General features: G+C 35.3%; 2 protein-coding genes across 2 annotated transcripts; one reads left to right on the top strand and one right to left on the bottom strand.

Annotated features, from left to right (window-relative positions):
* Positions 1-2,548: 2,548 nt before the first annotated feature.
* LOC112046679 (GDP-fucose transporter 1) lies at positions 2,549-7,998 on the bottom strand. Its single transcript, XM_024083403.2, has 5 exons — positions 7,724-7,998; positions 5,847-6,048; positions 4,703-4,928; positions 3,597-3,889; positions 2,549-2,794 (listed from the first exon to the last, which is right to left on the bottom strand). Exons 1-5 carry the CDS (start codon positions 7,789-7,791, stop codon positions 2,576-2,578), a joined length of 1,008 nt encoding a protein of 335 aa, XP_023939171.1. The 5' UTR covers positions 7,792-7,998; the 3' UTR covers positions 2,549-2,575.
* Positions 7,999-8,317: 319 nt separating this feature from the next.
* LOC112046689 (membrane-associated progesterone receptor component 1) lies at positions 8,318-26,426 on the top strand. Its single transcript, XM_024083414.2, has 3 exons — positions 8,318-8,804; positions 10,421-10,570; positions 16,777-26,426. Exons 1-3 carry the CDS (start codon positions 8,480-8,482, stop codon positions 16,896-16,898), a joined length of 597 nt encoding a protein of 198 aa, XP_023939182.1. The 5' UTR covers positions 8,318-8,479; the 3' UTR covers positions 16,899-26,426.
* Positions 26,427-26,844: the final 418 nt, after the last annotated feature.

Raw genomic sequence — 26,844 nt, forward strand, 5'->3', positions numbered from 1 at the left:
TGGTTAATCCGGCACTGTTTTTTATATGTATAACGGACATACACACGGAATATACCTTAATGAATACGGAATGTCACAATTTAGTGACAAAACAAAATATACTCAGAGGCACAATTATCCGCCCACTTTAATATGACGCGATTGTATTAAAGTGGGCGGATAATTGTGCCTTTGAGTATATTACTATGTCAACATTTTGAATCGATAAGAAACGTCACCATTTAGTAAGTACTATTCCTATGGAATTCAGTAAAATTCCGTAAATACGATAAATAATACATAGCTAACATAATAATAATATTATATAATTACCTAAAAATAACATATTTTAATAATGTATATAAATAATAACTATAACCTTAATTACTATAAAGTCAAGAAACCATATAATATAAATAACAACATAAAAACATCAGGTGTTTTTGTTTTTATTAAAACTTTGGTTTAAAATTGCAACTTAATCTATAATAAAAGGGGCTTACCAAAATAGTAACAAAGTGGCATGAAACGTCGAAATAGAAACAGCTAATAATTTTATCTGTCGATTATAATAACATCCTTTAAGAGCAATTACGCATTGCACCCGATCCTTATATAACCAGAGGCACAATTATCCGCCCTCTTTAATATGACGCGAGTATATTAAAGTGGGCGGATAATTATGCCTCTGAGTATATATTTTACACTGTATTTACACGTGTGTAATACATGATCATGAACCTTTCTATTAGATATTTGAAATGGGTTCAATCAAATTGATTATTATATAAAATTGTTAATACTTATTTAAATGCAAGTAAGATATGTACAACATAAATTATAATACAATCAATTTAATGTGAATACTACACAACCTGTTTTTTTTTAATCCAACTATAATAATTGGGAAACAATTATCATTAAGTAATTGTTAATTATGGTATGTTCATAATACTATTCTCAACTATAATATGCTATGTTTATCTTAGCCGACAATTGTTAAAATTCTACTAATTTTGTGTTTAAGAATTAACAATAGCACTTTTCATTATCAACTTTCTCATATTTATTTGGTGTTAAAATTAAGTACTTACTTCCATATTAAACCAAATCGCGTTTTATTCTGTAAAATATGGTTGCTGGTGTAATTACAGGAGGGTGGGATTGAAGATGAGGCTTGACATGATTGGAGCATTGAAGGATATGTTTCAAATATGGTCTATGATAGGTAATGGTATCTAGTACTGAAGAGACATGATAGCCCAGTGGATATGACCTTTGCCTTCGATTCGGAGGGCGTAGATTCGAATCTACTCCGGGGCACATCCAACTTTTCAGTGGCAGACAACAAACAAAAACGTGAGTAAACCTGCATACCTGAGAATTTTCGTAATTCTCTATGTTGGTGAAGTCTGCCAATCTGCATTGGGACGACGTGGTGGAAGGCCTACTAACCATTGTCATTTTGAGAGAAGACGCGTGCTCAACAGTGAGCCGAATATGGGTTGTTAATGATGATCTAGTACTTTACAATTAGGATGTAGAAAGCGTAGTGTCGGTCTCACTAGTTAAACTAACAACATTAAGCTGGTTGAAGAAAGGCTCAGTCCAGAAATGGCGAATTCGCCGCGATTCTCTCGTGCGAATTACGCTCGACCGTTGAGTCCACAAGGCGCGTACCAACGCGCGAACATTTGGGGAGGAATTCAGTACGAATCATGGAGTTGATCATGCACTCGCTCTAGAGTTTGCGCGTTAACTGGACGCAACAGGCGTCCCAAGTATCTCGACGCGCGAGTCGAGAGTCTGGCGTAGTGCACGCGATTTACGCGCGTATTTTCATTTCGCGCGATGCTTGTGGACGCGATGTATTGATGTTTAGTACTTCGACAACGCGCGTATGAATTGAGCGTGATATGATTCGCGACGAATTCGCCCCTTCTGGACAAGGTCAAAGCCGCTGAAAGGTGGCGGTTCAAAACTGTGCTGTTTGGAAGTTCAAAGTTCCTCCTTCCTGAAGATGACCGGGTCAAAAAGAAGGATAGGCCAAAATAATTGATGACAAATGCCAAACAACTAACCAGGCAGATATGGGGAGGTTATTTTAGTCTAAGCAAGCTTTGTCGGCTGGCAAAAGTCAATGGGGATGTTTAGGTTCCCCAAAGAAGAAAAAATCAGTGGATATCCATTAGCTGGCAATAATGATAATGATGATAGAAACGTGATAGCACAGTGGATATGAACACTGCTTTCAATTCTGAGGGTGTAGGTTCGAATCCGGCCCGGGATAGGCAACTTTTCAGTTATATGCATTTTAAGAAATTAAATATCACGTATCTCAAACGGTGAAGGAAATACATAGTGGGGAAACCTGCATACCTGAGAATTTTCTTAATTCTCTACATGAATGACGCCTCGTGCTCAACAGTGAGCTGAATATGGATTGTTAATAATGACTTATAATGATGATTAGTGCAAGTAATTAGCAAACCATACAATATAACAGATAACATATTCTTAGTCTTATCTCAATATGATCACAAATATGACATATTGGGATTTTTAAACATATCATTATTTAGTTTATTTAATATTGTCATACTAAGCTCTTACGGTCTTCAGGTATGGGTTTCTTGGCTTGCTCCTCCATTTCGAGTTGTTTGAACCTCGCGTACATAGCGCTGCTCGCTAGCACGATGATGTTGGACGACCACCACAGGGTGTTCTTGCTCTCGTTGTACCATTCGGTTGCTATGACTGTCTGAGCGCAGGCTTTGGCCGTGCCCGATATGTTGTGGGTTAAGGGAGACGTCACCTGAAATTTATGCATTGTTAATAACTTCGCTGGGGGCCAACACGAGCGGAGAAGGGGAGCGTTAAATAGTTGTAAAGGGGCCCCTCAACCCTACTGCCAACGGTTGCAAGTCTGAAATCCGCTCGTGGTTGCCTCCCTGTCATACGATGGTTAATTCTGGTTTCTATCTGATAGTATCAGCGCTATCCTTGATCAGTATTGTAGTTAGAGGGTAGAACTGTATTAAGTCATTTTGGTAATAATTGGTTACTTTGTGTATTTGCCAGAACCAACTCGAGGTGTTTCCTCTATCATAAGTATCAGTATAAATAGTAAGACTGAGTAGTTAACTGTGTTAACGATTAGTGAGGTTATGCGAAGTGAACCTAGTGCAAATGGCAGATCTGATGATTAATGTCAGGTTCTGTCCGAAATTATTGAATGAGGAAATGGCTTCTGCATTATCAGAAGTGGAATTTAGTTATTCTATCGTTTTTTAATTATCGTATTAATTATCAACCCATATTCGGCTCACTGCTGCACTGCTGTATGTGAGTGATTTTTATTTTTATTGCTTAAGCTCGATTCGTTTAAGCTTCGTTTTCACTTATGTGCACTTCTTCCCTATCCTACCCTACTCCCATAGTAGTTATCAGTTTCTTGTGGGCTCTTCTTGAACCAGGGCATGTTTAGAACCCTCATAACATTAAAAAAAATCTAGTTTTCGACTTCACTTATCACCATAATAACATAACATGACATTTCAAAAAATACTTATAAATTGAGCTTTAAGAAAATGCTAAATTTGAATTTTTAACCTCACCTTTATTTGCAGCGAAGTCACATATCCAATAGCAAATCCGCAAACGCCACCAATAATCATTTGTATCCAGAAGAAAGTGCTACCAAATTTGTTGTAGTTCCACAAAACGCTCAGCTCCCCGTTCATCACTATCAGGGGCAGGAATATTATGATGGAGTAAGCGTTGTTGTAATATGACAGGAGCCACACCTCCTGGTTGACGCTTGGCAACACTTTCTTTGTGTAGATGGAGTAAAGAGACAGCATGAGGGAACCGGCAACGCCGTATACCGTTCCGAGAAGGGAAAATGACCCTGAAAACGAAAAAAGAAACTACATTTTCAGATTATTTTTAGAAATAAAAATACTACTAGCCTCGCTGTAAATTATCGCCGGAGTAAGCGTGCGCCCAAAAGTTGAAATCTTCCTATTTAAGTCCCTGTCGTATTTATTTTAGAGAAACGTGATAGCCCAGTGGATATCTCCTCTGCCTCCGATTCTGGAGGGTGTGGGTTCGAATCCGGTCCGGGGCATGCACCTCCAACTTTAGTGTGCATTTTAAGAAATTAAATATCACGTGTCTCAAACGGTGAAGGAAAACTTTGTCTAAAAAAAACCAACTTAAAACCCATTTAGTAGTTCAGAGATTACCTTGAAAAGGCGGACAGGCAGGCAGTAAGGGATTCCGAAAAATTAATTTTTTTTGTTCTGCTGCACTTTTTTACACCCACACTGTCGTTATCGACCCATATACGGCTCACTGCTTAGCTCGAGTCTCCTCTCAGAATGAGAGGGGTTAGGCTAATAGTCCACCACGCTGGCCCAATGCGGATTGGCAGACTTCACACACGCAGAGAATAAAGAAATTCTCTGGTATGCAGGTTTCCTCACGATGTTTTCCTTCACCGATTGAGACAAGTGATATTTAATTTCTTAAAATGTACACAACTGAAAAGTTGAGGTGCATGCCCCAGACCAGATTCGAACCCACACCCTCCGGAATCGGAGACAGAGATCATATCCAATGAGCTATCACAGCTCTTTACCCCCACTGTATTTTAGATAATTTGATTCAAATAGTCAATTTCTGCTTATATAGGTAAATGTAAAAAAGTCATAGCAAATACCTAACACATTCTCCTGATCAACTCCGAGGTAGAATCCAAATATGATGCAAGCACAGCACAGCATGCATCTCATAGATGTAGCCTGTTTCAACAGCACCCAACTGAGTGCCACATTGAAGACCGTAGTGAGCGATCTGCCTATGAAGTAGAACGGCACTCCCACATACTTGAGACAGAGGTTGTTGAATGCTATCATCAATGTAAACATTATTGATAAAGGAACCACCTAAAACAAAGTTAATGTACTTTTATGTAGAGCTCAAAAACCTTTTAGTTTGAGATAAAGTCACCAGAGTCAAGGTTGCGGTCCTGTGTTGTTTTTAGATTGGCTGATTTACTGTCTTACATATTTGTTTAGTTGGAGAATATTAGTCAAGTTTTAAAGACCTAGTTAATACTTGTAAAATGTTAATGGTTAAACAGTGGATGTCCAAAGGATCTGAAAGTCAAAAATTTTTTGAAAAAATATTTGATATTATGGGTAAGCTAGCGGACGCCCGCGGCTTTGTCCACCCTTAGACATCTTTAATACAGCCCCATCGCAAAATCCGTTCTTAGTGGATACCTACTAGCTGTAGCTTTACGAACTTCGTTCGTAGCACTCCCAATAGTCCGCGCGGCCCGGGGGTCGTGTAGTCTTCACCGCACGCACGATTTCACACCCGCGCAGTTCGCGCGTGATAAAAAGTAGTCTATGTTCTGCTGTAAAGTCCAATTTATCATAATACCAAAATTCATTTTGATTGGTTCAACTGTTTAGCCATGAAAAGGTAACAGATAGACTTCATCATTATCAACCCATATTCGGCTCAGTGCTGAGCTCGAGTCTCCTGTCAGAATAAGTAAGGGTTAGGCCAAATGGTCCACCACGCTGACCCAATGCGGACTAGCATACTTCACACACACAGATAATTAAAAAAATTCTCTGGTGTGCAGGTTTCCTCATGATGTTTCTCCTTCACCATTTGAGGCACGTGATATTTAATTTCTTAAAATGCACACAACTGAAAAGTTGGAGGTGCATACCCCGGTCTGGATACAAACCCACTACGAAATCGGAGGCAGAGGTCATATCCACTGGGCTATCACAGCTCTAGACAGACTTACTTTCGCATTTATAATATTAGTATAGATATGTACTCACATTCCTTGCCACTTCTTTGCACCAAGGACTACCTTTGGGGAAGCTGAACACACCAGTTATACCTCCAGTAGTGCTCAAAGTGAAACATATAACAAATGAGACGACACATTGAAACCATGTGATGAACAAAGGAGCCTCCAAGTTCACTGATTGGCCGCTCAGCAGGCTTTTGTTTACAAATACTGTGGCTATTGATACAACCCTGCAAACAGATAATAATTGTCAATCAACAATGATGCTTAAAACAATGTCATGTGTCTATACAACACATGCCGCAGATTGTCTCAAGTAAAACCTAAATGACACTAATATTACAAGGTTTCACATAGTAATTAACTATGTGAAACCTTGTAAAATTAATAAAAAATTGAATCAATGCTAAGATATATGTATACACTTCTTGCTTATGTTAGTTGCTGATAGCTTTCCAAAGGTAAGAATTTTTCAAATTAAAGTTGGTTTGGTAGTTAAGCTTTGAATTGAAGCAATTATAATTTAAGTATCTCAGTAAATCTAAATCTCTCACTCAGTTTATCTCAATAAACTAACATTAATCGTTATTATCACTCTTATTATTATACTAATCCTTTCAACTTAACTCAAATGAAATAAAATTTTTTTAAGAACCATGAATCTTTCAAACATAAAAAGTACCCATGTGTTAATTCAGGGTACAGTCTATCTCGTTTCAAAATTTCACCTATATCAGTTCAGTAGTTGTATTGCAAACGAGATTCAAAAACACTTTCTGCCTTTACAATATTAGTGTTATATTCAAAATCAAAATCAAAAATCAAAAATTCATTTATTTCAAGTAGGCTCAGTATACAAGCACTTTTGATTCAAGAATTGAAAATTGAATTGAATTGAAAATTGAAGATTCTACCACCGGTTCGGAAGGCAGATTCTGCTGAGAAGAAACCGGCAAGAAACTCAACAGTTGCTCTATTTTAAAAAAATCATACAATAATATTATAATTACAATTTATGACAACATTACAATTTCTTATAGTTTTACTTCCTGTGTGAAGGTGGAAGCTGATCCAACGGCCTCCAAGGAACTTTGTCATTAAGGAACTCTATTAAAATGCTATTATATGATATTAAAATGCTATTATATGGTGATGATGATAAAATTTGACTGTTTCGGTAGTCTAGCCTTTCAGGTTTCAGATCAAAAGGTCCTGGGTTTGAATCGTAGGTCGGGCTATATGAGATACTGACTTTTTCTCTCTTTCAGGGTTAGGGCGTTCATGGTGTTACACCCCCTTGCTTCAGGTCCTAAGCCCACCAACCTGCATTGGAGCAGAGTGGTGGCTATATGTTACATATTCCCTTTCCTAGAGGATATACACTATTGGTAGAGGGCTGTTAACAGGCTGATAATGATAAGTGATAGAAAATTACAATGAATAACATTTGCAAATATACTGAAATGTAAATTTATTTTAGAATGAGAAAAGCAAGAGTGAGGTTTGCTTTAGAAGAAGATAAGAAATATATCACAAAAAATCCTCGAGGAATCAAACCTAGACCTTCCACTTGTAATACTATAGTAAAGTAAATACCACTATGGAAGATAAATGTGGAAAAAGTGTATAGCTAAAAACTCTTAACCTTGCAAGTGAAGAACTTATCAGTATCTTTTTTTGTAACAAGTCTCTAAGTTTGCCAATAATTACTTCCAGGAATTACTCATTTAACTATTAGGCAAAGATAACATTCGATTGAACGTGATAACATAAAACATTACAACTATTGGTACTTAAAAAATCCATGTCAATGATAGTCAATATTGATTAATAATGCCTTGAACAAGATGGGATCTAAGTTTGTGCAATGGGAATACCCAAATATTAATCTTAATTGATTCTTACCAATAACAGGATACAACTAAGAATATTTTGATGTATTTTGAACATAATTCGGAGCGTGGATCCTTCATCTTTAGATGTAGTTTTTAATTTTTTTAAGTTTGGAAACAAAAAAACAACTTAAATTGAATATAATCAATTAAAGGACAGTAATATAATTAATCGTTTTAAAGGTCACAATTACAATACTAAATTATTATTTTTGTTTTGTTTTATTTTCCACATCACCGGCGGTCGCGGTTTAATATTTTAAATTTTTAAATTGACAATTGACATTTGAATTTTGATTGACCACACCATTTGACATTTTAAACGTTGACAATTGATATTTCACATTTGACAATGACATTGAATTTTGAAATAATTGACTCATTGACATTGGCAACACTCTTCAATTCAATTCAATCTACAGTCCATTCCAAATCCGAATTCCATAAACGTAAACAAGAAACCCCATAACGATGTATGACAGCCCCAACACGCACAACTAAAAAGCACAATTAAAAAGTCGTCCAACTATCGGCCAACTAAAAATTGACAGTGATGGCCACCCCACCCTAAATGGCTCCATATCTATTAATCTGTGCTCTGCTCCTTAGTAATCTGTTTTCAGCTCTGTGGGATGAACGCTGACGTCAGTGACCGGATTATTTTACAAATTCAGGCAAGAACCGAATCGAATAGTGTTTTATAAAATTTGTACACAAATAAAACCCAGTGAGTGTTTATAGTTTTAAATTTCGTTGTTGACGAGTTGAAATGGCATCAGCGCCTGAAACCAAAACTGCAGACAGCATAGAAACTGAGACTCCATCGTCAGAGTCTAGTATTTTCAATGAGTTTCTTAGTCCGGTGAATTTGATTTTGACTGTGATTATATTGGTGTTGTTGTATAAAATACTGAGGGGTAGGTTCGGTAAATCGTCGGCCGAACAGCAGGTGCCGGAGCTTCCTAAGATTCGCAAAGATATGACTGTCGCAGAGTTACGACAGTTCGATGGAACACAAGCAGACGGTCGAGTTCTCGTAGCGGTAAACGGGTGGATATTCGACGTGACACGGGGACGGCGCTTCTACGGGCCCGGTGAGTGCATCTGTTTATTAATAGCATCATCTATAATGCGCTGTGACTCAGTGTTTATTTATTCATGATATTGATATGAATGCAGGAGCGGTTCCGGCGCGGTGGCGCCGCTAATACATGCTGTAATGATATATCTGTGTTGGCGTAAAAAATGACCTTGCAGTCGGTACACTTCATTGGCCATGTAATGTAATATAGTTCAAAGGTTCTTGCTAACTTGATTTGTGGGGTCAAATATATTTTGAGAAACCTAATATTGGATATTACATTTCTATATTAGTTTACTAGTCTTAGCCATGACTGTAGATGTGGAATTTGCTTTCTGTATGTGTTATAATTACCTTTCAGGATAATAAGTCGGCTAAGTAGTCCAAGGTCCTGTACCTGTGTTTCAAGTTTTATTCAGTTCCTTTCACACATTTCATTTCTACAGCCTTAAATCAACTTTACAACAGTCATACATATATATAAAATAATATTAGATTAAGTACCTATTTATTATAATTGTATTACTATTATTTAACTGACTGCAAAAAAAGGAGTTTCTTTTTTTGTTTTTGTATTTTTTTTTTCATTTTGTATAAGCAAGTGCTTAGCTGTAATCACGCCTGATGGTAAGCAATGATGCAGCCTATGATGAAACTCACTTGTCTAGAAGATGCCTATTCACTTTTGAGTTAAAGTTACTCAAATTGTAGGTGGTGAAGAAAACGGAAGCTGGAAGAGCATTTCACTTTGTTGCAGTGTGTATAAGAAAAGAAGAACTAAACCGCTTAATACACGTCCAAGTAATATCAACAACATAGCGGTACAGATCTCTATGATGCCTAGCCTACCTGTAGTAGAATGGCAAAGGCGTGTGTGTTCACCGATTACTAAAAGGCGCCTGAACGAAATTGGATGATTCTTTTTTTGTTTGAAATCTAAACTGCTTGAATCGCCTTTAATCTGATATAAGGTAGCACATATGTACTATGTGTTTTTGTCACTTTTTATTGAGTGATATTGCACATTCTTAATTGAGTGTAAAAACTTGAAAGCAAACAGTCAGAAGACAAATAATCCAATAAGAAATCGTTAGAGAGTGTGTGTGAGAGGATATCTGTGTATGTTTATTAAAGTGTTTTTCAGATAGCATAGGTATGGCAACAGTCACCTGTATGACATTCATAATACATACTATTATGAAATCATACAGGTGACATATGTTAATTTCTAAGTATTTAGTCACCAACCACTAATAACGTTGTTAATACCTAAAAAGGGTGATAGGAAAATATGCAAATAAATATCATCGTGAATCACAGCAAACTGTCAAGAGTGAAAAGAACTGTCACCCACCATACTTCATGAAACAAACTGTAGTATGATATGTTGATTACATAGAGTAATCTCTGAAACAACCAGAGAGATTGTTAAAATATTTTTTATATAATATGATAGACAGACTCATGTATGATCAAAGATCTATACAAAGTTTAACATTTAATGAAAATTTATACAGACAACATTTAGGTTTCACCTTCTTCAATAGACTCTAATACAATCACAAAATGATATCCTATAATAACAAAGAAGTAAGCAAACAGCTAATTCAAATCTTCAATGTGTTACAGGTGGTCCGTATGCAGCATTTGGTGGTAAAGATGCGTCCAGAGGTCTTGCCACATTCTCTGTCACATCATCAGACAAAGAATATGATGATCTCAGTGATCTCAACTCAATGGAGATGGAATCTGTTAAGGAGTGGGAAGCACAGTTTAGAGGTAAGTCAATTGCTTTACTAAAAACTGAATCTGGAAAGATATAGTAAAAAGAAGCAGAACATACAAGCAAAATGTCTGTTGGACTTGGAGTCGAAAATCATAGCTTATTTATTCTTTATTAGCAATAATTGACAGGCCAAACGTATCAACCTGATGGTAAGTAAAAAACCATAATCTTTATGTACAAACAAACCACAGGGTATACAAAGAACACATTTCACACAGTGGTTCCCTGTGTGTGTGCGTGTGGGTTTTATGGTATATGGTGACTTACCTGAGGCATATGATGAGCCTGTAATTTGATTAAACCAATATTGTGTCAATTAGTTTGTGAGTTGTCATACAATATTTGGCACACAATTATGTAAAAATTAATTTCATTCTGATTAAACAATCTTATTACAAGTTATTCCCGAATTCTTCAATGGAATATGGACTTTAGAAGGCACACAAATATTTGTGATCATGTGAGCTTTGGTTTTTTATATGATATTTGTGGATACTTTGTCAAGCTCAACTACTTTAGGCATGTCAACAGCAGAGGAGCTGAACTTAATATACAATTAATTAATTAATTAATAACAAAAAGAAAAATTGTATTTTATGGTTTTTAGAAAAGCATTTTTGTAACACAGCCATTCATATCAATAATTTATCTAAATAATCTAAGTTTATTCCATTTATTAATTGATTACACTAATCTGTATAACTTATCAAATTGCATTTATCAATCAATGCATTGCATTTATTAAAACATATTTTTACAGAGGACCTTATTGCTAGGTTCATAAGGTTTACAATTGTTCAGCAAAAAGTCCTGAAGCCCTAGAACATAAGAATATTACTACCAGTTTTAGATTTTTTCGGAAACATTATATAATTGCAGATATATTATTATGATTTGATGAATATGATTAGTATTAGCTATAAATACACATTACATCTGTAAGTTTAGAACTGGGTATTCAATTTCTTGCTGGAATCATTCTGAAATATTTTACTAATTGACAAGTCAATAAAAGTTTATAGTTGACAAGTCAATAAAGTTTATAGTTGGCAAAATAATATTTATAATATTTTACTAATTGACAAGTATTTTATTACAGTACTAGCGGACGCCCGCGACTTCGTCTGCGTAAATTTCGATGTCAACTTTACTACTACTCCTACCCTACCCTACCCCTACCCTACCCCTACCCTACCACTACCCCAACCCTACCCTACCCAACCCCTACATCTACCATACCCCTACCCTACCCTACCCCTACCCCAACCCTACCCCTACCCTACCCCAAACCTACCCCTACCCTACCCCTACCTTACCTACACCCTACCCCCATCTTACCCCTACCCCCATCCAACCCCTACCCCCATCCTACCCCTACCCTATCCCTATCCCTTTCCTACCCCTATCCCACCCGTACCCCTATCTCACGCCTATCCTACCCCTACCCTACCACTTCCTTATCCTACCCGTACCTCTACCCTACCGCTACCCTACCTATACCCCTACCCTACCAATACCCTAAACCCGGCCCTAAACCTACCCTACCCCTACACTACCCCTACGCGTCCCTACCCGTAGCCTACCTTACCCTGTAACATCTCTATCTTACTCCTACCCTTAGCAAAATCGGTCCAGTCTTTCGAGAGTGGTGGTATGACCAAGAGAAATAGAGACTTCTATGCTAATAATATAAAGAGGTAAAGTTCGTGTGGTTGTAGGGGGTAATCTCTGGATCTACTGAACCGATTTGGAAAATTGTTTTACCAATAGAAAGCTACGTTATTTGCGAGTGTCATAGGCTATGTTTGATCCCCATATTCACACGGGAACGGGAACTACGTAAATGAAAGCGCCGGGCGTCATATAGCGGAATTACTGCGTCTTTTAAAAATTTTGTATTATCTCCGAAACTATTTAAGTAATTAACATACTGTAAAGGGCAAATCTTATCTCCATAATATCCTTGTGATTATTAAATAATTTATTTTAATAAGGATTAAAGTTTAAATAATTTTTAAAACACAAAAGGTACTATATCTGCTAATATATAGAAGATAGATATATGGCGTCGCGGACTTTTTTGTAGAACTTTTAAAGATACATGAAGTCTCCATACATTAATTTCAATTTTACACAATGGTTAAGGCAGCGCATGCGAATAAGTCTGTTTAAAAGGTTTTTAGTCCGACCTGTATGACAAAAACTGTGATAACTCGGCTAATATATATGATACCAATATAGCCTATAGCACTCCCCGATAATGTAGCATTCTACTGGTGAAAGAATTTTTAAAATCGGACCAGTAGTTCCGAAGATTACCCCATTTAAAAAATGTGACAAACTTACAAACTTTACCTCTTTATAATATTAGTATAGATATAGATTTACCATAATACATGACTTGTCAAGTAAAATATTATAAATATATATTTGGGTGCCATGGCTATTGGCTAGTCACTCTAACCATTTGCGGAGAAAAAACATACTTTACCTAGTTATGGACTCTGACATCATTTGATTGAAGTCATTTAAATAAATCGAATACATGTTCATGTAAAATTCTATTTATTACACAGCTATTTTCCTATGGTTGAAGGAAAAATCTTCTAAATACAATTGGTAACGACTAATAACAATAAATAATGAAGTACATCATCCTCATTATAATATCCTCAGTTTTGTAGTGATTTGATTAATAACTTAATTTTTATTAATAGTATTAACTACTGCATAAATAATGATTATTTTATTACTGATTAAGTATTGAAGACCATTCCTACTGTGTATATAAAAAGAAAAGATTTTGATTTTCAAATTAGTATTTGTTTAATTTAGTCACCAAGCTAATTAATACATAAAATATAAATTATATTCCAGTGTCTGTCTGTGACTCTAAAATCATTGTGTTCTAACAAGTGCTATTACTAAGTTATTTACACAATACTAAAACATACAAACCTTTTTAAAATTTCTGTCTGTCTGGGTATTGGAATGGCTGAACCGATTTAAATGGGACTTTCACAGGAAGATAGAGGATGCTATTAGCAACATATACACTATTTTTTGCAGTATAATAAATAAAGCTATGGGTTTCAATGAAGATGAAGTCAATAACTCTACCAGTAACTTGTAATTTTTTAAAATACTGTTTTACATAGCAATGTAGTTATATTGCTGCTTTTTTTCTTAGTATTTGACAGCATCTATATTATATAGAGATAAAGTGGGATTGTAAAGGGTCTCTGGATCGACTGAGCCGATTTTGAAAATTCTTTTACTACTAAAAAGCCGCGTTATGGGTATCACAGGGTATATTTTATCCCCATATTCTTACTAGATTATATTGACGTAAAGACATCATTAGAATTATTGTTTTGCATGGTTTATTCTTTAAAATATTCAATGTACCTACTAATTAATTAATCACTGTACAAATAAGTGTGTGAATTGATTATTGTAAATTATAATGTTTTTTATAATGATATTGCAAGCTTTAAGGCGGAATTTGGTGTTTATTTCAATAAGATCGACTGTAACCTGAATTCGCAATAAACAAATTTTGATTTGATTTTGATTTGATTTAATTAGAATGGGAACTAGGCGGGTCAAATTGCGCTGCGTCGGCGAGTACTTAAACAAAAATCAAACTTACTAAAACCATGGAAAGTTAATACAATACCTAGAAATTAACATTTTCTTTGTTGAGCCTATGTAATCCCATAAATAGTTCAAAGATTAAAGTGTTTAAGCAATAAAGTGATAACAGTATCTTTGAGTGTTTTTATTTTTCCATTCAAAACAATAACACTATCAAACTTATTCTATCAAATTCTTAATACTGAATATTTTTTTTTTTTTTATAAATAAATAAATAAATATACTTAAACAATACACACATCACTATCTAGCCCCAAAGTAAGCATACAGAGTAGCTTGTGTTATGGGTGTTAAGATAGTTGATATTATAATATTCATATACAATTATATACTACATATAAATACTTATATAATGTATAAATATACACAGACACTGGAAAACACTCATGCTCATCACACAAATATTTTTCAGTTGTGGGAATCGAACCCACGGCCGTGGATGCAGAAAGCAGGGCCACTACCCACTGCGCCACGCGGCCGTCAATTATTTCAGACTGTTTTTATGTCCAGTGTCTTATCTAGATTGACTTGCTTCACCTAATTAACTTGTTTCTTCAAAATTTAAATGTTTCATGAGTTTCTATGCGGAATTCTCATTAGCATAAATTTGCATTTCTATGTCCATAGTGTTTTTCGAAACTAACCAAATACATTGTAATTTGCTGCAAGGTCTTCTATAACTTATCTATACTAATATTATAAAGAGGTAAAGTTTGTAAGTTTGTAACAATTTTTTGAAATGGGTAATCTTCGGAACTACTGGACCGATTTTAAAAATTCTTTCACCAGTAGAATGCTACGTTATCGGGGAGTGCTATAGGCTATATTTTATATTTCTATCATATATAACTACTGAGATATCGCGGGTTTTCTCTTACAGGTCGGACCGAAAAACTTACTTATTCGCATGCGCTGCCTCAACCATTGCGTATAACTGAAATAAATGTATGGAGGCTTTTTGAACCTTTAAAAGTTCTACAAAATCTTTTATATTTTAGCGGATATAGTACCTTTAGTACTTTAATAAATTATTTAAATTTTAAACTAAGGTTTACGTCATTATTTACACAACTAAACTTAAATCCTTATCAAAATAAATGATTTAATAATCACAAGGATATTATAGAGATAAGATTTGCCCTTTACAGTATGTTAATTAGTTATATAGTTTCGGAGATAATACAAAATTTCTGAAAGTCGCAGAAATGCCGCTATATGACGCCCCGCGGTTTCAATTACGTGGTTCCCGTTCCTGTATGAATATGAGGACCAAATATAGCCTATGACACTCGCAAATAATGTAGCTTTCTATTGGTAAAAGAATTTTCCAAATCGGTCCAGTAGATCCAGAGATTACCCCCGACAACCACACAAACTTTACCTCTTTATAGTATTAGCATAGAAGTCGCTTGGGAAATTATAGTCTTTTGGTCATTGCACCACGCACAAAAGGCTGGACCAATTTTGCTGAGGGTAGGGATAGGATAGAGGTAGGGAAGGGGTAGGATAGAGGTAGGTTAGGGGTAATTTAGGGAAAGTGTAGGGTAGGGTAGGGTACGGATAAGGTAGGGGTAGTGTAGGGTAGGGGCAAGGTAGAGGTAGGGGAAGGATATGGAACGTATAGGGTAGGGGAGGAGTAGGATAGGGGTAGGGTAGGGTAAGGGTACGGGTAGGGTAGGGTTAAGGTAGGGATAAGATAGGGGTAGGGAAGGGTTAGGGTTAGCGGTAGGGTAGGAGTAAGGTAGGGGTAGGGTAGGATAGGGTATGGATAGGTTACGGGTAGGGTTAGGGTCGGGTAAGGTGGGGGGAGGGAAGGGTTAGCGTTAGCAGTAGGGTAGGAGTAAGGTAGGGGTAGGGTAGGGGAGGGTAGGGTTGGGTAGGTTTACGAGCAGGGTAAGGTAGAGGTAGAGAAGTTTTCATAAATTTTTACGCGGACGAAGTCGCGGGCGTCCGCTAGTTATTAATATAGAGCGTTAGCGGGAAATTCTGGTTTTTCACTGTATTTTTTTATTATCTTAAATATTTTATTCGTTAAATATTTTCCGACAGTCATAACATTCCTAAGGACTACAGTTTAAAAGTGAATAAATATTATGACCTAACAAATGAACTAACTAAAAATGGCTATGTAGTAGTCTGTACGCCGTAGAAGTAGGTGCGAGAGGATTAACAGCAAAATCTCTCTATAACTTGCTTAAAGACCTTGGCATCTCTAGAAGTGCAGCTAGTTCTATATTAGAACGAATATCCAAAGCTGCTCTAATAGGGTCTTACCAAATTTGGATAGGTAGGGAGAACAACACGAGCAGAGAAGGGGGGTGTTGATCGATAGTCAAGCAATTCCTTAACCCTACATCCAGTAGTCACAAGTCCTGGACTTTGCTTGGTGTTTTTCTCTCTACCACGCGATGGACCCGGCACCTGCACGGTGAATCCATGGAATGCTAAGATATTCGTCTCGTCTATCTGTTATATGTCCAATTTAATCAAAAGTACTGCAAAAAGTATCTCGTAATAAAATAGTATATTTGTTCAATTACAGAAAAGTACGAGCTCGTTGGTAAACTACTAAAGCCTGGTGAGGAGCCAACAAACTACTCCGACGAGGAGCCAGAAGAAACCGACAACTCGACCAGCAACCAGGATGAGAAGAAAGACCTGTAGAGAGTTGAAGCGTCGAGCCTGCAGCAGTTCAACCGACCGAACCTCAAATGTGATATTTCCATGTACTTCAAAGGTAGACATAACACGAGACTTCGTCTGCGCGGTACAGGGGTGCGGGGTAGTGACGATAGAGGGGATAAAGACCTGAGGGGACAGATGGGGAATGACATCTATCTGATACCATAGAAAACATATGTACAATACTACCATCTGTGATCTGATCGTTCTGTGTGAAATTCTATTGGTTCTTCTAAAATCCGTTTATTTTTCTTTGTATAGGTCAGGGCTCAGAAAGGGCATTCCATAACTTTACAGTGCGAATCAGGACCGAAGAACCAAAATGTTTTTAAGCGATATAAGAACATAAAATTATTGTTTCAATAAACGCGACGTCGTACATACGTATAAATATTTTTAAAAAAACCAAACTGTTTTTTTTGTTCAGTTTTCCACTTTCAGGAATTTCAGAGTTTTCGTTTTTAGTTTCAGAAATTCAGTTAATTTTTATCTGTCTGTTGTCATACGCCACACACCTGTACCATTAATAGGTAACCGTTTAGTGTTTACTTCGATTAAGTGAAATTTCTGTGGTTAATATTATTTAAATTATACACAATGAAATTTTGTTGTAATTCGTTAAGCAAATACTGAAAAAAACATTATTAGTTTAAAAAGATGGATTAAGTAAAAACTCAGTATAATAATGGGTTTACTATTATTAATGCAGTTTCTATACATTTCAAAATTAAGCTACGTACTTGATACTTTTATGTGTATAAAGTACCTATTTTGTTTACTGTATTGCTGAAAATTACGAAATCGATTCTACAAAGTCGATTTTCTTAATTTGTTGCAATAAAATGATCACGAGTTACATCACTATTTCGAAATAGCAACTCAGATGTGCGCTGACAACCCAAATATATTTTTTATGATGCGATGTAAAGATGTATATTACGGTTATATGTTAATTATTACGGTTGAGCTGCTATGTACTGAATTATGGCTCTTATTTCACTACACATTTATATTGTTGCAATAGTTGAAACAGCGCAATAATGACTGAAGAAGACACCTACGTGAATAACGAGTTGCGATGCGTAGTAGTGTTGCTAAAAAATCGACTAATCAACTATCAATATTGATACACCTTTAAATGGTGTATCTATAAAATTACAGATATTATAATATAACGTTAGATAGGTCAACAGTTGCAAAATAGATTATAGATATAATCTATTTTGCAGCTGACTTGTATAAAATAAAGTAACTATTTTATACAAGTCAATATATCAGCTGAATTGAATATATTTGTAATGATTCTTAAAATTGTTGCAAATCTACAAAAGACGGCTGTAAGAGATTGAGGGCATGACATTACTAATTAAAGATTTTAATTTTTGGTATTTATTTTAAAACCATAAAAAAATTGAAATAGTGGAAATGTAAAATAATTTTCACTATTTAAATTTTTTAAATCAGCAAGGATTTTGGGATTGACAGTCGATTTTTTAGCAACACTAATACACAGGTATACAGTATAATGTAAATTGTCTTACATTGGCTGGTACACACATTCAAACAGTTAGTGTAATATCTAAAATGAGTATTATATTACAAGGAATAATATAATTTACCTAAAGTGTATAAAAAGTAAATTATTTTTACCTGACACTTGGAAACAACTGTATAAAGCAAATGTTGCATTGAAAAAAAGACATTATAGAAGTGCCAGATAAAAGTAATTTAGCATAAACACACACTTTTATATAAAGTCGCGTTTTCACTTATGGGGTAGAGTAGTGTATTTTTTATTTTCGGGAGACGGTTTAACTATGGTTGTAATTGTAAAGTGTAGACAGGTTGTAGGAAGATAAGTGCGAGACAGGTTTGTTTGTGTGTGAAATGAGCGTTAACAAAACATAAACATGTTTATAAATTATCATCTGTCTGTGTTTCCATCCACCTTCAAGGCAAGAGTCAATAGGCACTTTTTAGGTAAACGCATGCCCCATCCTAGTCATCATTGCATTCCATCAGAGGGCCTAGCATGCGACCAAAGACATGTATCAGGAAGAGGAATAGACAAAATATCAACAAATAGCGGCGGAGTATTCCCAGCCCCATCTCGTGTTGCAACGAAAAAGATAAAGAAATTTCCGATTGCGCCCTATTGGTTGACATTTTTGTCTATTGACTATTTCTAGCCTATTGACCATAAATAAAAGGTTGCTAGACAGCGGTTTGTTGTTAAACGGGTTTCTATGCCACACCTATCACTATATAATCATTTTGATCCATGACTGCTGTGACGACCCATTAGTTCACACACAAACGAGTTAATACTGTCAACACACTACTACAACCAAAGATAACCCGACTTCCTGAAGTAGAGTAACTGAATTCGAAACGCAGTTTTCGATCTCTTCCGTCCTGCTAGATAGCGGTGATTCAAAAATGGTGTAACAAAGTAGCCAATTGGCAATAATTAATTGAAATTAGAGTGTTGAGTCATAGACTTGGGACTGGCATCATCAATTACACTACGTATGTACTCGTAGCAACAACTAACAAAACAATAACCGAAGGTCTTTTAATAGGGTTCCGTAGTGAATAGGGAACACTTTTTTAAAGAAAAAAAAAATTATTAATTACGTCACACATCACAATTTCCTAGTACTAGTATTACGCCAGGACGATATCCTGCGAAAAATCCACTTTACCAATTGTGTAATTTTATAATCTGACTAGAAAAATAAAATGTTGCGGACAAAAAAGGAGCAAATTACTTCCGTTGGCATACTTAGCACAAACATCTAAAAATAACTGTGGCGCCCCCTATACATATAAGTGGTTATATTGAAGTGCTAATTTATATTACAATTCAATTGTCAGCTTAATGGATCACTAGTCTATGTAACTTTTTGTTAAGATTTTTTTTTTTTATAATAGCTTTACAAGTGAACAAATAATTCGATCGAGTTATATCAATGACGGAACCCAATGTGAGGTGGTTCCACACGCACTTTACTGGTTTTTTATTCTTAATTTTGTGCTTGATTGCTATGCTTGGTAGCACTAACTTGGTAAAGATACCTTATGGTTATTTCATACTCAATTTTCAAAGTTCGATAATATGTCCTAAAGGCCAACCAAGTCAAAGCGTTCTACCCTTCTAATTTGGTAAGGGAATAACTTGTACCTCTAAGTTAGCTAGGTAAGTTCTTAATTCACATGATCACTTGATATCACGTGCGATCAATCTAACGCTAATCATCGTTGCTTAAAGAAAACACTGTCAAGTTTCTTATGAAACAGATAATCAAGTATGTTCTGATGAAATTGGTTTTTTTCTTTTAATTATTTATTTATGTCAATCGCTTTTGAGCACGCTGTAGTACATGTTTAATATCACATTGATTTTTGAATAACCGCCCAGCAGGCCCTTGCGATGCTTTATGATAACAAAACTATATAATACTTATATAAAAATAATAATTACCTATACTTACAAAAAGCAATAGTCTGTTTATAAGGTTCCATGTAGGTATGCGGCCTAAATAACTTTTGTATTTTTACACATTGTAGGAAATTCTGCTTTCAAAATGCAATGCTTGAAGTAGGAAGTATTTTATATGGAAACCACATACTACTCAAGCGTACAGGTGTGTGGGGTAGATGATGATTTATTAAAAGGCCCATTTTGCCGCCTGCACCCATTGACCTCTTATAATAAATGGACGCACAATCATGTACAAAATTTCACTTAAAAACTGGCCAATTTTGCTTTGACAGTTTTAGAATTATTGGTAAAGAAAATTATACCCAAAGGCCTTTAAATATAGTCCAATCCAATATTCAATAAAATCCAGAGCAAATTCAACCTTAAGACTTGAGATTAAGGTTGAATTTGCAAATGTGACGGCTTGAATTGAGTGCCAAGAAGTTGTTTTTCACTCATTGAGTGGAGACATTTTTTGGTCGCTGATTGTGCATCCACTTTTTAATAGGAGATTGATGCCCGCAACACACTTTTTCCCCTCTGACGTCATACCCCGCTCCCCTGTACTGCGCGAAAGAGGAATTCGTGCGTTTTGTCTTGATTTGGCTCTTTGATGTAGTGGTAGTATTATTTTCGGCTGATTAAATTAGTAAATTCAGATTAATTTATTGTATGAATACGTACCACTATAGTAGATATTTTTTTTAAACAATCAGAGGCCGCAATGACCAACCAATATAAATAATAATAATGTATGAATTGTTGTTTATTGCAAATTTTTTAAAACTATATTGTATGTGTACAGCAATTATATGTATAATTGTATATATATATTACAGATTTTATCTGTTTGTACATCTAGCAGTAATGGTTTAGCAAAAGTCATTGGCAGTCAGCTCTTAATTATATAATTGATTCTGATGAATTTTAACCGTTAAATTTGATTCAAATTAAGTTAATTAAATTCAAAATTAATTATTTTATATTCAAAATTATAATCAGCCGCGACGCCGCTTCGCAGGTTGGATCGTGCCGCGTTGCAAGAACCAGCTCATGACTAAGGGCCCCATATGGGTTTGAAATTAGTCGGGCATACTCCGACCTAATATCACGTGAGTTTCGGTCGTGTTTCATAATCAATTAATATGAATTACATTCACAATAGTTAAAATTCTAAAAAATAAAATAGAAATTTTAATTATAAATTGTAAATTGTCATCTGCCTTTAAGTTTTTTGGTTAACGGCTATTGCCATTATGTTATACCCTATACAGTATATGTAAGTATTTCTGGTTTGCTACTGCTCTTTTAGTTTATTTACCTAACTTAATTTGACTGTAATTAATTAATATAAATAGGTATTATATGCTACTGTATGATGTGCTACTAGATGTATGAACAGATATTATGAAATGAAAGACTGAGGTGGCAAAATATGCTGATAACATCGTGGATCGAACAAAATATATTCACTGCACATTCCCGGTCAGGTTCGATTGAAGAATTATGTATACAGTATTTATTTTACTGCATAACACTGTCTTTATGTAAAAGGAATATCATGAGATTGATGGAACTTCGGTGGTACAAAATAATCAAGATTAAAAAAATGTAGGGATAGTGAGATCATCACAGAGAAAGTAAACAACTTAACTTGCTATAAAGCTTTTATTTTAATCACTTAATTTTCGACTTTACTTTATACAGGGTGCTGGGGAGTATTTCCCATAACTTCAAGGGTAGAGCCGAACTGCATAACTAACATTTTTTTTACTAAAAAATAAAAACTAAATGTTTTCATACAAAGTAATTCAAATAATTCCAACTATCCATGTAACACGGGCCTTTATCTATCCTTGCATTTTAATTTGGCTACTTCATAATTATATGCGTATAAGGGACATATTTTAAGATCTATTTACAAAAGAATTATTATTTACTCCGAAAATATTAATTTTAAAACACATCATTGAACATTTTTAATTATTTTTCGGTAAAGAATATAACGCCAGAGTTATGGGAAATACTCCCCAGCATCCTGTATAGGATATATTTTGTTCAACTGTAATATAAAATTAATTGATAACAAATGAGAAAATGGAATGACAGCAGCAAATCTGTTATCATATTACATTCCTGTTGGATCATGCTTAGTTGACATTCAACTTTGTGATGTTAAATGATGAACAGTAATTATTGTTTGTTGTATTTTTCCGATCAGGCGAAATATCAACAGTTTTTTTCATTAATATCATATTGAAAGTTTGCTTTTTAATTGATGTTACAGAAAATATAAATTTATTGTTTATTTATTAACAATATACAATCAAAGGAATGGCCGTTCCTTTTCAAATAATAATTAATTTTGTACTTGGCTGAATTTTCACCAATATTTCCATCAGATTAATAAAAAAATATTTTAAAATAAAACAAACCAAGTCAATATTTGTCTCGCTTACAAATCAACCGCCTAATACTAAAGACAGTTCAGTAAAATAAAAAAATACTCAACTTATTTGAGTAGTTAGAACACTCTGTATTGTACCAACTTGTTAACAACTGCCATGGTTACTGTGTTGTTTTGCATTTATCGTGAGTTGCGTTTTTATATATATTTGTCTTTATTTAATTCCTGAATGTTTTAAGGTTTTAATAGTTGACTAATGAACTAAAAAGTATAAAGTTAGGTCACCGAAGCGGCAATAATAATGTAATTTGAAGTTTTTCGTTTAGGGGTAGGGCCAGCAAATAAGGCCTGACGCCTACCTGGCGAACAAATCAAAACGTATTACTTAGTGTATAACTTGTTAAAGCTACCATTGAAAGAACCGAAAAATTGGCCTATCAGAGATTAGTTTCGTGTCAGTTTTCGACTTTATTACATTGCCAGCAATCTCTTATCATAATAGATTGTTAAATATGTTACTCTGTCCCTCTTCAGATTTACGTCTGCCTTTTCGGCTATCCGATATCTCCAAAACCTGGTAAAGTTCAATTGTTCTAAACGTTTAAAATATGTCAAAATTCTTTATCATGTCTCGGTGACCTTGCTTTAGACTACCCAGTGTTACTAGTTCCACCCCTCGGTACTTAAATGATACTTACGTATATAAATAAATGTTGCAAGTGTAAAAAAAATACAAAAAAAAAGGAAATGTGCATAATGATTGTTAATAATGTGTAAGATAATCTAAAAAATCTGTGGTCAGTGATAAGTGATAATGGAGATTTGTGCGTTTTTTTTTTTTGGAATTATATTATTGGCATCGTCTTTTGTAACACACACCTAAGGTGGGCCATACATGGGCAGGTCAAGTTAGCCAGTGATCACCATATATGGACTGCTCAGAGTCAATAGCTTGAAACTAACCCCTCAGATTCCAACGGCGATTGTAGTTGTAGACGCCCGCAAAACGTCCTTTACGATCTTGGCAATGACATAACGACCGACAATACTTCCCAGGGAACACAAACACAAGCTACACAGCGTCTTCGCCGGCGAAGAAGAGGTCCGTGATATCCCACGTCACCCGGACGTGACGTGACCCCCTTCCAGAACGGCTCTCTAAATCGAGGTCCGAGTCTCAGAGACGCCCTTAGAGAGTCGTTCCACCCTGTCTGTGCCTTCGAGCCCTAGTCCTACGGAGCCTTAAGCGGCCTCACAAAATCTAAAAAAAGAAAAAAGCTTAAAACTGTCATTGATCAACCACCCGAAGCAGTTGCAACTACTTGAGCGGTTCGTATATGTACGTAAAAGTTTGTATGTCGCAGTCGACCCTGACTGCTTCAAGCTTTTCGTGTATGCCCGGCCTAAGAAGTTACTAGTTTAGAATGTATGTTAAGGAAGTAAGGTTATTTTATGACAGAAGTCTTCCCAAGAATAACTATCACAAAGTATTGGTATGTCGTCGGCGTATTTCAAAGGATAAAGTCAAGTGAGCTGGTTTGACATAAGTAGGTACGTTGCAAACTTCTTTGAGCGATACAAACAAAATATTTTGTAGCACGTCTTCTATGGAAAACCATATGTCAAATGAGTGCAGTGGCTTTAATTTTAAAAACATACGGTATAATTTTATTATGTGATTGTGTAATATATATTGATTGTCTCGAGTTTCAGTCACGTCTCGTGACATCAGTGGGGTGCACTTCATAGATGCGTTAATGCACTGTCTACTCCGACGATTACAAATGGTCTAAGAACCGGCATCAGAAATATATACTCTCATCTGTTTTTCATTAGTGATAAGAAATAAATGACAGATGATGTTCAAAGTGACATTGCAAATAGATTGCCTATAGTCTGGCAAGATTGTTGACACTCCCATGATATGCGGGCGACAGGGGAAAAGACTGCGTGGGTGTGAAATAGTGCGTGCGGGCGTGATGGGATGCGTGGGATGACGTGGATCAGTCGTGGGTTTTTCAGTCATCGCTAGACGCGCCCTGGCCCGCGCGCAACATCGGAAGTGTTACGAACGAAGCTGCCAAGCTATAGTTAAATTGCGGCCAAACACATATTGCATACAAACTCCATAAAATAGATCAAAGTCAATTTTATACAGTTAAATTGAGCTTCGTTTGTCATATTAGTTTTTACTAACGGCCAGTTTCTTCATCGCAAGTAACAGTCAAAGTAGCGTCATAAATCAAAAGTGACGGTCTTATTCACTGAAAAATAAAGTCTTCTTTACTACTTACTACTTTTACTGTTACTTTAGCTTTACATGAAGAAACTGGCTGTAAATAACTGATATTTTCTATCACTTATTTCTTATCGTAATTAAATAACAGATGAGGGTACGTTTTTCTTATGCCGGATCTTGTACTAGAACTTGTATTAGAGAAGGAATTTCCCATTTTGTACAACTTGTACGTAAAGTGCCTACCCTAGTTAAACCCCTTGTGCACGCCACTGTGTGACACGTGGCGAGGTAAATCAAATCGGAAGTATTTAAGGTCTTGACTCAGAAATGTTATACCGATAGTCGGTTAGCCTTAAGGATGCTATAGGTGTATGTTACAAGCGGAAGTAAATTATGGTTTTAGGTGTATTTGAATGTTGTACTGCTTTATTTATTGTTCTTTTTTTTACTATTCTGATACTCTGTAATATAAAAATCATAATGCTCTGATGAAGCTGGTAATTTTTAACGCTTTTTTATACTATTAGATTATTATGTGTAAAAGCATCGAATTTAGCTACTCCACTGAGCGCACATATACACAATTTTTTGTTTACGCATATTATAATTATATTTATGTACTTATATTATACAGGATGCTCGGGAGTATTTTCCATAACTCTAGGGTTATTTTCTTTGAGGAAAAATAATTAAAAATGTCTAAAGAACATGTGTTCTAAAGTGAATATTTTTGGAGTAAAAAATATTTATTAGACCTAGCCAAACTTATTCATTGATAAATGTCATGAAGTAGCTTACTAGTGATGTACGGAGTGAGAGTTCCAATATCTCGACGATATCGACAGTCTTACGCGTGCAAATGCAAGGAAAGATAAAGTCCTGTGTTACATGGATAGTCGAAACTATTTGAATTACTTTGTATGAAAACATAAAAAGGTTTTTTTTTTTATAAAAAAAATAGTTATGCAGTTCGTCTCTTATAAGTGGACTTGTCAACACCTTAAAGTTATGGGAAATACTCCCGAACACCCTGTATAGTTTTTCCACTTCATGAATTTTAATATTTACTATGCCACTAAATGAGTGTTCGCCTCGGTTTCGACGCGTTAGTGACATGTCTAATAGTATAAAAATCTTTGCCTTGAAAGTTATGAAAATACTTATGTGGGTATGAAGTTGTATCATAATATTAATTATGAGGGTACTTGTGATTTTTAGTCATAGAGTGATAAGGCCCTGTTATCTTAAGGATTGTCGTTTAGATTGGGGAATGGAAAATTAACTATTGTTGACTATATTATATACAGACTAGAATTATTTATGTAAGTTTCGCTTTAAGTTTGGGGAACTCTCTGAATAATATATGTTTTTAACAATTAATCTGATACTTTTATTTTAATTATCCTAACCTAACCTAATAATCTGTCATAGCAAAAGTGTTGTACTTACAAAAACATTTTTTTGTTTTGGAGCACATACAAATAACCCGCAAATAAGGTTATAAAAATCAATCAGGTTTTCTTTTTGTTATCACCATCCCACCATATTAAAAACTCAATGCAGCACAGAAAAATCCAAAGCTAAGTAGGTACTGTAGCCTTTACCTGTAGGTAGTTCACAAGTACTTCACACAGCTTATCATCAATACAACCCGTGTTTGGCTTACTGTTGAGCACGAGTCTCCGTTCAGAATGAGGGCTTAGGCCACGCTGTCCCGATGCGGATTGGCAGACGTCACACTTCTAGAGAATTTAAAAAAATCTCAGATGTGCAGGTTTCCTCACGATGTTTTTCCATT

Source organism: Bicyclus anynana, chromosome 6 (assembly GCF_947172395.1).
Source record: "Bicyclus anynana chromosome 6, ilBicAnyn1.1, whole genome shotgun sequence".
Lineage (NCBI taxonomy): Eukaryota > Metazoa > Arthropoda > Insecta > Lepidoptera > Nymphalidae > Bicyclus > Bicyclus anynana.

Coding starts and splice junctions, on each gene's coding strand:
- LOC112046679 (XM_024083403.2), bottom strand. CDS start 7,791: ATGAAGGATCCACGCTCCGAATTATGTTCAAAATACATCAAAATATTC. Junction 6,049..7,723: donor TTAGTTGTATCCTGTTATTG/GTAAGAATCAAT, acceptor ATCTGTTTGCAG/GGTTGTATCAATAGCCACAG. Junction 2,795..3,596: donor TGACTTCGCTGCAAATAAAG/GTGAGGTTAAAA, acceptor CATAAATTTCAG/GTGACGTCTCCCTTAACCCA.
- LOC112046689 (XM_024083414.2), top strand. CDS start 8,480: ATGGCATCAGCGCCTGAAACCAAAACTGCAGACAGCATAGAAACTGAG. Junction 8,805..10,420: donor ACGGCGCTTCTACGGGCCCG/GTGAGTGCATCT, acceptor AATGTGTTACAG/GTGGTCCGTATGCAGCATTT. Junction 10,571..16,776: donor GTGGGAAGCACAGTTTAGAG/GTAAGTCAATTG, acceptor GTTCAATTACAG/AAAAGTACGAGCTCGTTGGT.